A 13,178-nucleotide genomic window follows, 5' to 3' on the forward strand; every position below is an offset into this window, starting at 1 on the left:
CTGCTCCAGGGGACGGCCCTGCGCCTCGCCCCTGCACCCCAGGCACCTGTGAAAGGCGTTTTCCAGAGGAATGCTCTTGGGTGAGGTATCTCAGGGACCGTTTTGCTCTGGGTCCGTTTTCCTTACGAAGGGCAATGAGGCTCTGCTGGGATGGCCTCCCAGTCGCCTGGCTCCACTGAGCTCCCTCATCAAGGTCTTCTTCCTCTGCCTGGGTCTTCAAGGTCCCCGGGGCAGCCCAAGAGGGCCCTATCTGTCGAAACAGCCTGTGGGGAACACGTGGCTCCCGCTGAAGTAGCTGCCTCTGTAGGCGGTGGTGAGGCAGTGCCTGGGCTCGGCTGCGACGGCCATCTGCATGCTGAGGGACACGGGCAGGGGCACGGGGCACACGTCCAGAGGCTGGAGGGAGGGGTACGGGGAGTGGACAGATGAACTCGTGCCCCCAGAGAGCAGGGTCCCCGAACAGTGGGCCTGCAGTGAGTCCCGATAGGCTAAGCACAGGTCCTGCACAGGCGTCTGGAACTGCGCCAGGGCCACAGGCGTCGCCTGGCTGAGGGCGGGGTAGGCAGGGGGCTGAAACAGCATCTGGGTGGGGGCTGGGGACGTGCCGGGCACCATGGCCAAGGCCTGGCTCTTGACCGCGACGGCATCCTTGAGGACGTTGTCATAGGCTCTGAAAGGGAAGGGCCTGGGTGAGACTCGGCGGCTAAAGGCAGACACCTGAGCGCCTCTACCTGCCTTGCTGAGTGGGATCTGCGTGCTGTTCCCGCCGGACCTTGCCCAGCCTGTGCTCACTGCCTCCAGCCTTGCCTCAGTGACCGTCCGACTAACCCCAGACCTCAGCGTGGATCTACGTCTTACAAAAACCTCTTCTGAGCCCTCAAAACTAGCCTCGCTGTCCTGCAGCCCCTGCACTGCCCCACCTCGCAGTTAACACTCCAGGTGATAACTTCCAGGTTGCTAGCTGGCCCCCCACCGTGCCGAGTGTGACCTCCAACAGGGAGGGCCCATCTGCTCCCGCTCCCCCCTGCACACCACACCTGGCAGTGCCCGCCAAGAGGGCAGAGCTCCCGGTGCTTAGATGAGCACCACCTCTGCCTTCAAGGCCCTCCCGGCAGCTCCGTCCCAGCCAGGTCACTCCTGAGCTAGCAGACCCGAAGCAAGTTGCCCTTGAGGCCTAGAAACTACTCCATCTGTAAAGGGGAATGTAAGAAAGGAGCCAATAGGGGCTGCAGCAGGTCTGAGAAGGGGGCCATCCCAGTGTGACAGCCACGAAGGGGCAGGGCTGGCGGCTAAGAATCCAGAGCACCTGACAGCACGCAGACCAGACCGCGTTCTCTGGCTTCAGCCCTGGCCAGTGTGGCTTGATTGGCTGGGTGCTGTCCTATGCACAAGGTTACCGGTCCCATTCCAATCAGGGCACATGCCCGGGTTGTGGCTCAATAAAAAATATTTAAAAAAACAAACTAAAAAAACATAAAATAGAAGGCACAGGTTTTAAAACAAGGCCCGAGGCATGAGAAACTGACATTTCAGAGGAATGAGACAAGGGCAGCTACTGGCAGAGCTTCCCACATGAGGAGACCAAGAGGCGACTCTTTAGGGACCTGGCCCCGGGTTCAGTGGGGCTGTGCACACAGGAGATGCTGCCACCTGTCAGGTGCAAGAGGGACTGGGTGCAGCCAGGTAGGACCTTCCTGTCCTATCTGTCCTCCTGAGGTCGCTCACCACTGAGCTCTTCCATCTGATGTCAGTTTCATGGTGCTGGGTCTACGATGCCTTGAAGCATCTTCTCTGACACACTGAACGTTTTTCTCCCCAAGATTCCCAGGGACCCTTGCAAGGAAGTGGTGGCCTCTTACGTGAAGCTGCTCTGGGCTTAGCTGTGGTCGGCTTTGTGGCCACATCTGAGAAAGCAACTTATAATGAGAGTCCCTGAATTTTGATCATCCAAAAGGCTGACTGACACACTGGGACTCAAATCAAAGAGCCCAGCCATGCACACAACCCTTCTTCTCCCTCACTCCTTGACCTTAAAGCTGCAAACCCAAAGCTAACCAAAATAGGGACCAACTCCCCAAACCCCAATTCTATCAGGAGTCACCACGGCCCACATGACGTGAGACACTAGCAGGGAAACCCACCATAAGCCTCAGACTCCAGGAAATCGCCTGAACTGGGCCTCAGGACAGGTGGAACCTCAACATTTCAGAAACCCGGAAGGACTGAAGGGGAACTTACACCAGCAGGATTTCGATGCATGTGCTGAGATGTTCCAGGGAGTAGTTTGAGATCCTCTGCAGGTCTCTGGTCCAATAGGGAGAAAGCTGAAGGCAAATTCTAGAGGCCCCAACGCAGGCTGCAGCGACCACAGAAGGCTGGAATTTGTAGAAAATATGATCTGAAAGAGAAACAGAGGCAGTCAGCATCATAAAGCCAAGCCTGGAAGCCCGGTGCCCTGCCTGCCTTGTGCCCCCTAAATCAGTAGACAAATGATTAGGTTCAAGGCTATTCACTGCTGTCTCACACACACACACACACACACACACACACACACACACACAAACTCTCTCTCTCTCTCTCTCTCTCTCTCTCTCTCTCTCGATGAAAAAGTGGAAACAGCATGAAGTTCTTGAATCTTAAGCACCCTGGCTCTCAGTCTGGGACTTCTGATGTCAGCCTGGGGGCTGCAATGGGTTTGCTGATGGGCTACAAAACATTTGTCCTTACTTTGGCTGTTGAAATCCCTACAATGTTCCTGAATTATACTTGGTTATCGGTGCATTGTCATGCTGCCTTAAGTTGTGATTTTCAATGATTTCAATACTTGCCTGTTATAGTATGAAATTAGTCAAGGTGGTATTATGGTTACAGGTACAGTCAGTCACAGAGTAAGACTCCCCAGGTTCAAATGTTAGCAATGACCCTAGGGAAGTTACTTCACCTTTTGAGCATCAGTTGAGGAAACTGAATAGCAGAAATGACTTTTATGTGGAGTTGTTGGGAGGCTCGAATGAGATAATGTATGCAGCGCACTAAAATAAGGTGCCAGGTACACAGTAAGCACTCAATTAATACTGGATATCACACTTCCTGATTCTGTTACACATGACAAATTTTGGTTTGTGGTGGGTTACTGGGTGGCTGTATCAGTTGTATTTCTGACCCAGTATTTCACCTAACACCTAGATTTTAAGACACTGGGAAGAGTGAGATCTGAATACCAGCCCCTAAACAGGGTAACTGAATTGCTAGAGCAGACGTAAACACAGCCCCCTCCCCCACCCATCTGTGTGATGACAGCTCTTCCAGACTGACCTATCTGCACATCTGTCCTATTGAGATCATCTGCAAGTTGCAGGTTACCATAAGAAACACTAACAGGCGACCAGAAGGTTATAGAATACCAGTCGCCTGTAATAGGCTGCTATTTCTCTTTTACACAATACTGGTAACATTGGGTGAATCTTTGTTCCTTTCCTGTTTATCCCTTGCAAAATGGGAGTGATCTGGGTGGATGGGCTCCTGTCGGTAAGAACTCCCTAGATGGGACATGCATGCCTCTAGGTGCCACCTGATCCTGGCCCCTGGGTGGTGGGGGAGGGGTCACAGGTCCCGACACCGGGCCCACCTTGCAGGGTGACCTCGAGGAAGTAGTGGGCATACTCCTTGAGGCACTCTTTGGTCTTGCGCGCGCAGGTGGTGGGCCAGCTGTGGCAGTGCTGGTCCTTCTGGCTGACGGAGGCCAGGAGGTAGTAGTCCAGGAAGTGGGCGGGCGTGGGCAGGCAGAGGTTCCAGTTGAAGGCCGCCAGCAGCAGCAGCTCCGTGCTCAGGAGCTCCTTCTTGGTGAGGCTGAAGTTCTGGCTGCTCAGGATCCTCGTACTGTTTATCTGCTCCAGCTTGGGCACGTGGTCTTCCTTGTCCTCGAATTTACCTGTGGGAGAAGCAGAGGTCACCAGACGAGAGCACTGGCCTGCACCCAGGAATTTAGTAAAGGTCCACCTTCAAGTGCCTGGACGGTGCCGGCAGAGAGGATAGAGAACCAAAAGGCCCCGCTGCCGAGCGAGTACGAACATAGACACTGGGCCTGTCAAACCTGGGCTCAAATCCGCAAGCCACCACTTCCAGCTGTGTGACCAGGCACAGGTATCTCACCCTCTCTGTGCCCCAGTACTCTCATCCGTAAAGTGGAATCTGGACCCCAGAGACAATGACAACATGCATTCCAAAAGTTCAGAACAGCACATGGAACACAGAAGGTCCTCACTAGCAGTCAGAACAGCGAGGGCCTGAGGAATGAGGTGGGCTCTCCCGTCTGCTCGTAACTAATTCGCCCCAGGAGCAGCGGTTCTCAACCTGTGGGTCGCGACCCCTGAAAATACATCCTGCATATCAGATATTTACATTACGATTCATAACAGTAGCAAAATTACAGCTATGAAGTAGCAACGAAGATAATTTTATGGTTGGGGGTCACCACAACCTGAGGAACTGTATTAAAGGGTCGCGGCATTAGGAAGGTTGAGAACCACTGGGAGGGTCAGGCCATAGTCACAATGACCCTGTCCTCCCCCACCCCTTCCCAGATGTGGAAAAGCCCTTCAACAGCTCCCCGTTGTTCTTAGGACTGAGTTTAAGCTCCACCCGTGGGTTTTTATTTGGGGTGCTCTCAGAAACAGAGTGTGTGGGTGGTGAGCCTCGGAAAGACTGGTAGGTGGGAGAAGACAGGAAAGAGAAGAAGCCCCAAAGGGTCCTGCATCAAGCGCATCATCACTGTGGACACCCGGAGCCGATCCCTACAAGGAATTCTGAGGAACAATGTAGAACCTGAGCCTTGGTCAAGGGAACGCCCGGCGGGCATCCTCAGGGCAGAGAAGCAGCTGGTGGCCTTGGGGGTCTGGCCCACCGAGGGTCGAGGTGCTGGGGCCGTGGGTGGGAACTGGCAGCCTCCACTCGGGGAGGCTCTGCAGGTGGGGCTGCGGGGGACCTCCCGGCCTCACACCCCTCACGCTGGGGAAACTGCTCACACCCGGCTGGGGCCTCTGTCACTGCAATTCTCTGAGGGCACCGTGCTCTCCTTGCCTGTGAGCCTCGTCTACACAGCCATCTGTCTCGAGTTCCCTCCTCACTCGGCCAACCTCACCTCGTTCTCCACCTTCAGAGTCACTGCCTCCTGGAAGCCTTCCCTGACCACAGTCCCCACGTTCTGCCCGACCCCCCATCAGACAGGAAGCCCTGCGTCCCAGCCTCGCTCGGGTCACCTGTGGCCCCCGAGCCCAACCTCTCTGGGTGCCGAGCAGCTGCTGAGCGAGTGTCAGAAGAGGCAGCTGTGCTCAAGCACACGTCTGCCAACGAAGGGAGCAGCCAACGTGTCTGCACACCTGTGCACAACCGCCGGCACTGCCGACCCAGTTCTCACGGGGCTTTCGCGCCGCTCAGGAGAGAGAAGGAGGGAACCACCACAGGCTGCCCTGCAGCAGATGCGACAAGTCCTCAGCAAGGCTCAGGCGATGTCACTGAGAAGCCTGTGTGCCCATCTTCTTGGCGAGCTCGACAACACCCACTAAGTCAGCGGTTCTCAACCTGTGGGTCGCCTAAGACCATCCTGCATATCAGATATTTACATTGCGATTCATAACAGTAGCAACATGACAGTTATGAAGTAGCAACGAAAGTAATTCTATGGTTGGGTCACAACATGAGGAACTGTATGTAAAGGGCCAGAAGGTTGAGAACCACTGCTCTAAGTGGACGAAGGTGGCATGACGCCAACCTCTGGCCTTTGACAGGGAGGAGCTGAGCGAGTGGAAATGCACAACACGGTGAGGAGCGGAGAAGACTGCCGACCGCTTCCTGAGCGGCTTACACCCCATCTCCTTTCGGAGCCCTCTCCATCCACACACACACCTTCCCTTGCTGTCCATGTAGGGGCCGCTCAGGCAGGTAAAGGCAAGGCCCAAGGGGGAAGAGCCTCTAGTACAGCTAAAACCCTGGGGTGGGGCCTGGCCTTCGTCTCATGCCCTCCATCCCAAGCACAGGATCCAGCTCCATGGAACTCACACTCTCCTCCAGCTGAGAGTGTTGGTCTCCTCACCTACCTTATCATGGGTCCTCCAGAACTCAGTTCATTTTTTTAAAAAAAATGTTTTTATTGACTTTCAAAGACAGGAAAGGGAGAGAGAGAGAGAGAGAGAGAGAAGCATCAATGATGAGAGAGAATCATCGATCGTCTGCCTTCTGTATGTCCCCCACTGGGGATCAAGCCTGAAGCCCGGGCATGTGCCCTGACTGGGGAATCGAACTGTGACCTCCTAGTTCATGGATGCTCAACCACTGAGCCACACAGGCTGGGCTCCAGAGCTCAGTTCGGAGGCCACTGGATGTCACCAAGGCACTTCTCATGCTCAGATATTAATTGAGCATTAATATTCCTGGGCAGCAGGTCTAAACGTCATGAGGGACAGAACCATGTCCCGCCCATTCCCCGCTGTGCCCCCAGGTCCCAGCACAGTCCCCGGCACACAGTAGGTACCCAATGAGTATTCACTGAGAGAAGGAATGGTTGTCTCTGGATAGTGAAAATTTTTTTAAAAAAATGTATTTTATTGATTTTTTACAGAGAGGAAGGGAGAGGGATAGAGAGTTAGAAACATTGATCAGCTGCCTCCTGCACACTCCCTACTGGGGATGTGCCCGCAACCAAGGTACATGCCCTTGACCAGAATCGAACCTGGGACCCTTGAGTCCGCAGGCCGACGCTCTATCCACTGAGCCAAACCGGTTAGGGCTGAAATTTTAGGCCATTTGAATTGTCCTCTAATGAGCTCTATCTGTATTCTCTACCTTTTTTCTTATAATCATGTATCTTTTGTGCAATTTAAAAAGAAATATATATAAAAAAATTTTTAATTTTTAAATTATTATTATTTTTGTGTGTGTGTGCAAAATTGTCAATGTTTTCCTGAACCTTGTACTGAACTACTCACAGGCACTCGACACATAGGATCTCTTTCTTCCCAGCAGCAGAAGGAGGCGTGGTGAAGGTCACAGTACCAGCAGAAACATGCCCTGTGCTGGGGGTGGCATTGCTGGCAGCCAGCAATCTATTCCGACTGGCAGATGCGCTCAATCAGATTAGTGTCCTCCCGGCCCCTGGTGCTTTGCAAACCTTTCAGAGCTCTGCTTGTTCCCCAGCCACCAGGCCCAAGAGGATTACCAGGAAATGGAAGGGGCCATGATTACGGAGGAGCCTGACCGCACCTGCTGCTTCTTGGGACCCACCATGCTACAGGCCAGGCCAGGCAGAGGGGGGTCTGAATCCGCAGTGTGCTGGCTCTGAACCTAACACACTGAACTCCACAGGCCTCCACTTCCCACCCAGGAGCATGCCCAGGTGCAGATGGAGTGGCCATGCGGAGTGGAAAGAGCCTCCGTGCCCAGCACGCAGAGCTGCCCCGAGCCCCCGGCTGCAGTCCTAGGCTGGGCTGGGCACTGTGCTTCATGCTCGACACCCACTGCATCCCCCCAGGTAGGTTCTGTTCAGACCCCCAGAGACTCAGAGACAGCGCTCTGAGAACTCGACTCCACACTTGGGAGCGACCTCACAGCCCCGGCTCTTAACTGCTGGCCAGCTGCCCCCAGCTCAGCGACGATTCCCCAGCACCAAACATTCCACAGCCAGAAAAGAGTTTATGAGTTTCCTGGTGTTGCACGTGCCTGGCGGACATTTCCTCCCCTTCTCCCATGACTGTGAGTGGGGCCAGTCCTTTGTCCCCAGCGCCGCCGCCACCAAGCGCTGCCGCTCGGCTGCCTGCTCCTGACCGACAAGACAAACGGCACCGATGCCTGGAAGTCTTCGGCAGGCCCCCCAGGGGAGCATGGGGGACAGAAGTCTGTCTTTCCAAGGCAGACAAGAGCCACAGACTCTCTTCAACTTGTTCGATGTATTTGGAAAATTTTCAAATCCACAGAAAAGATTTATGAATTGAGGTGACCCTTCACCCCGATTCACTGATTGATGTGTGTGTGTATGTGTGTGCGCACGGCACAAAAGTGTGTATGTAAATACTGGTTCTGCTCAATCATTTCATGTGAAGTTGCAGATGTGACATGCTTCCCTCCCCTCTCCTCCCTTACTTCAGCATCTATCCTGAGGTCATTTTCCTACATAATCATAATGCTATTAGCAATCCTAAGAACACCAGCATTAATGCAATAACATTTCCTAATATTCAATCCATGTTTGACTTTCTGCAAGGGTCCCAAAAATATCTTTACAATTTTTTTTTTTTTAAAGATATAGGATCCAACGAGGCTCACATAGGGTCTTGGATGATGGATGATTCTCATCACTGATATTTTTATCTCTCTCTCTCTCTCTCTGAAATCAATAAAGATATATTTAAACACACACACACACACACACAAACAAACAACTCTTTGGATTTTTGTAGTTATCAAAGGGCAGAGGGGTGCTTCCTACTCATCCCCAAAGGGGGAACTGCTCACGCCTTCAGCAGACAAGAGAGACAGATTTTAAGCAATTTGATGGGGAAGCCAGGAAACTACTCTGAGGCCAGCCCCCTCTAAAAGGCTGTTTTACTTTGCGAATGTCTTTAGTCCCGTTCTCTGTTTTTCATGACACCGACTCTTTGGATGAATCCAGGCCAATTGTCTTGTTAAAAAAAAAAAAAGACAAGACCGGAAGACTGGTCTCCTATTCTGGACTGTCTGATTGCGGACCGCGGGCTCGACCCCCCAGTAGAGGGCATGCAGGAAGCAACCAATCATCATTGATGTTTCTATCTCTCACTCTCCCTTCCTTTCTGAAATCGATGAAAGAAAAAAAAAGAGGCAGAGAGTCCACACACCAGGATGTGAGCTTGAGAGGGCAGGGCAGCTGCAGGCCAGGCCCCACCACAGCCCGCAGGCAGCTGAAAGCCCAGCAGCCCCAGGGAGGGGAAGCCTCAGGGGACTGGTTTCTGCGCCCTACACAGCACACTCTGCTCATTCTGCTAACAACCCCGGGGCTGGCAGTGTTTTTCCACATTAATCAGAAGCTCAGAAAGGTGGACTTGCCCCCTCATCCAGCTGGCTGGTAAGGGACAACGTTAAAATAAGTCTGGCTGTCTGCTCCATGAGGGTGGGGCCACATCTGTCTTCTAGAACATTCCAGATCTCCTCCACCTAGCACAGCCACTGGCATAAAGTTAATACTTTATAAAGTTCCTTTTTTTGGGGGGGAAGGGGAGAGAGGGGGGATTTAAGTGAATGAATAAATGGCTCCAAAAGTTCAGAGTTTTCTAAACCACAAGTAGGACATCTCTAATATAGTCACAAGGATCCCTGAAATCCCAGTGTCTCCACAAGGAAATCCCAGGGATGAGGGGGTCAGGCCAGTTGCAGCCCCTCCCCATCTAACCGCCCTGCTCCCCACAAATACTCTTGTCTTCACCTTGCCCTCTGCTCATGCTGTAAAGTCATTCAGCCCCAGAACTTGTCCGCTAAGGGGCTGCATGGTCAACAGGACTTGGTTTCCAATGGGAGAACTGAAGTTGAAGAGTGAGTCTCCACCCGTATACTTTCTATAGTAAAGGATACCCAACGCTGCCCAAACCAGCCTGGCCTGTGCTGCTCAGTGGTTGAGTGCAGCACACCTATGAACCAGGAAGTTGTGGTTCCATTTCTGGTCAGGGCACAGTTTCTGGCTCAATCCCCAATAGGAGGGCATGCAGAAGGCAACTGATGGATGATTCTCATTATTGATATTTCTCTCTCTCTCTCTCCCTCTCCCTTACTCTATCTGAAATCAATAAAAATATATTAAAACACACACACACACACACACACACACACACACACAACAAAACAACTCTTTGGATTTCTGTTGTTATCAGAGGGCAGAGGGATGCTTCCTACTCATCCCCAAAGGGGGAACTGCTCATGCCTTCAGCAGACAAAAGAGACAGGTTTTAAATCACTTTGATGGGGAAGCCAGGAAACTACTCGGAGGCCATCCCCCTCTAAAAGGCTGTTTCACTTTGCGATGCAGCACAGAGGGGCAGAGCGCACTCTGAGGATGACCATCTGGGCTCTAGGAGGCTCGGCCACCTGCCAGCTGTGTGGTCTGGGGCAAGTCTCCACCTCTGGGGCCTGTGCCATGTGGACAGAAGCAGACAGAACTGTGGTGAGGATGGCATGAGGGCTCAGCGTGCTGAGGAGGGTGCTCAGTGCTCAGTGCTCAGCAACACGGGATCCAGCTCAGCTTTATAAACCTCCGCTCGGTTCAGGACCAACTGAGCCATCAGCGTCACAGGCGCAGACAGTTCAGTTTCCAGACAGGATTTGATGTGGGAGAGAGAGAAAGCCAGGGACAGAGGAGGCAAACCCTCCAGCTACAAGAGCATTTTCATGGCGGTCTTCAGGGAAGGGAGGAAGCTGTGAACACCAAAGGAATGGGGAGCAGGGAGCATCCCCCCACTCTGCCCTGAAACACCTGCTGCAGGAATGACAGAGATCTCTGGCCACCCCAGGGATCTGAAAGTTATGGAGTGTCCTGGAGAAAGAGGCCTCCAATCCCAGGCTCAGCTCCCTGCCCTCCTCAGGAAACAAAGAAAAGGCTCCTTTACTGCGCCTCACTCCTTCCTCTTAAAAGTAGGGCTGTCCTGTTTGAGGCTGCATCTTGGGAATCTGGGACACAGTAGTCCTTGACAGATAATGAATGAATGAATGAATGAATGCACATGTCTGACAGGTTGGATCAATTCCTAAGTACAACTTTGGAAACAGGCTGCAGTTGAGGTTGCAGATCACTTTTTCCTTCGAGAAGAAGCTGTAAAAAAATGCCTCTCAGGTCAGAGGTTGCACTCGGCCAGCTGGGTCACACACGCTGGCTTCCCCGATGGCTTTGAGGGCTTCCCTGTCTCAGGATGGAGCAACTGGTGCGGTGACTTCACATGGTGGCCCCAGCAAATCGCTGACTCCTCTGTGCTCTGCTTTCCACGGGACCCAGATAATTTCACTGACTGCCTAAAAGCAGGGGCTCTGGGCCCTGGCCTGTGTGGCTCGGTTGGGTGGAGTGTCATCCCATAAACGGAAAGGTTGCAGGTGCAATTCGTCAGGGTGCATACCGGGGTTTTGGGTTTGGTTCCAAGTCGGGGCACGTAAAGAGGGCAGTCAATCCATGTTCTCTCTCACATCAGTGTTTCTCTCTCTCTCTTTTCCTTTCTCCTCCCCTCTTCTCCCCTCTCTAAAATCAATAAGCATATCCTCAGGTGAGGAGGAAAATAATACGTAAATAAAAATAAAAGCAGGGGCTGTGGGGCAGGGGGCACTTGTCATATAAATGGTTTGGAGCATTGGAGCCAGGGTCGAGCCAGGGCTCTGTGCGGAGACAGAGTTGCCTCCTGTTAGGAAAGTCACTGCTGTGCAGAACGTTCACGCCCAGCTCCATGGGGGCTGCTCTGGACCAGACGGGGACGTGCATCCAGGAAGAGCAGAGAGTGAGTCCTCTGGGCAGTGCCAAAGGCGTGGGCATCACAGGTCCCGGGCCCCTTTTTCCAACCTCTGCTGGGAGCAGGAAAAGGAAGAGAAGGGGCAATCTTGGCCATTCCCGTTAGGAGGGGAGCCGCTCCAGACATGAGACCCGGTGTTGAGGGCTAAAGTTTCCATCCAGGTCAGCTACCACGTGGCTCCGAAAGCGGAGCCAGGGTCCCCCAGCAACCTCTCCACTGCTGGCCGAGTCTTCCCGGTGCAGCCATGTTAGGAAGTGATCTGCTACGGCAAAGGCCACTGTTGTACAGTGGCTGAGAACAAAGGCTCAGAGACAGCCCGGCCAATAAAAGGAGGGAAAAAAATCAGTCTTGCAAACAAATAAAGCAATACTTTAAAAAATACAATAAAATATATGGTATATATTTTCTGTCAGGCCAGTGTGGCTCAGTGGTTGAGCACTGACCCATGAACCAGGAGGTCATGGTTTCCATTCCTAGTCAGGGCACACGCCCCGGTCGTGGGCTCGATCCCCAGTGTGGGGTGTGCGGGAGGCAGGCGATCAATGATTCTCTCTCATCATTGTTGTTTCTACCTCTCTCTCCCTCTCCCTCTCCCTTCCTCTCTCTGAAATCAATAAAAACATATTAAAAAAAAACTCAGGGACAGCTCCATGGGTCCCCATCCTAGCCATGCACCCTGGGGCCAGTTATCTAACTTACAGGGTCTCAGTTTCCTCCTGTCAACTGGGGGAAATAATACTGCTTACTACATAGAATTGTTTTGGGGATTAAATGAGTAAATCCATGCAAAGAATTCAGACTACTGCTTGGCACATAAACATGCATTAAATATTAGCCATTCCATGATCCCTGAGGCCAGAATCTGTTCTCCTCCCTCAAACTCTGATTATATATTAAAAAACCGTACTGAGCTTGCAACTAATTTTTCTTTTATTCTTTATATTTTTTTCTATATTCCCATTTTCTACAAGAAATAAATATTACTCTCCCACTATGGAAAAAAGAGTTTAAACTTCTCAGAAGACAAGAAGCAACTGAAGGGACCCTAGAAGCCAGAACTGGCAGAGTAACTGCGAAAGAAGGTTCTGGAACGTGGGTCTGCCCTAGTCCAAGACTATCCTGGCATAAATCTGCTTTACAAGTGCCCACAGGTCAGGAGGTCTCAGACTTTCCTAGAAGAGTTCCAGAAACCCAACTTGTCAGTGACAAAGAAGAAACTTCCTGTCTAGACACTGAAATGCTTATAATTAAAACGACGACTTCGGAGGCAGGGAGAGGCATGCTCCTTGAAGACAGCCTCAAAAACTCAGGCAAACACCACTACCCTAAAAACAACCTCTTCCCTCCTCTCCCCTCCCAGGGTGTGACAGGCTGGTGGACTTCCTTCGGGTCTGCGAGGGGTTTTAAACCAGCCGAGGCTGCCTTGCTGGGACTATCACAACCAATGCCAACCGGGCCGTGGGTGCCCAGCGAAGGGTGGGCTGTCGTGACCTGGGGAGTGACCTCTCCACCGAGGGGAGTCCCCTAGGTGAGGCAAGGATGAGTCATTCACTGGAAAACCCTCTGGGTGGGTCTCCCAGGGAGCAAAGGACCTAACGAATAAGGATTCCAGGGTCCTCCGCCACATCAGCAAGAGCAGGAGAAGGGGTATAACGCAACCCTGGGCGT

At 52.5% G+C, this 13,178-nt stretch overlaps 1 protein-coding gene across 1 annotated transcript in view; it reads right to left on the reverse strand.

Annotated features, from left to right (window-relative positions):
- Nucleotides 1-246: 246 nt before the first annotated feature.
- The window catches only part of CCNJL (cyclin J like), a gene marked incomplete at both ends in the record, with an annotated part of 42,648 nt that continues 29,716 nt past the window's right edge, over nt 247-13,178 (reverse strand). The window contains 3 exon segments of the mRNA XM_081093229.1: nt 247-670; nt 2,239-2,398; nt 3,629-3,931. Of these exon segments, the coding sequence (XP_080949355.1) occupies nt 247-670; nt 2,239-2,398; nt 3,629-3,931 (887 nt within the window).

The sequence above is a fragment of the Myotis nattereri genome (assembly GCF_964212035.1).
Source record: "Myotis nattereri genome assembly, chromosome: 5".
NCBI lineage: Eukaryota > Metazoa > Chordata > Mammalia > Chiroptera > Vespertilionidae > Myotis > Myotis nattereri.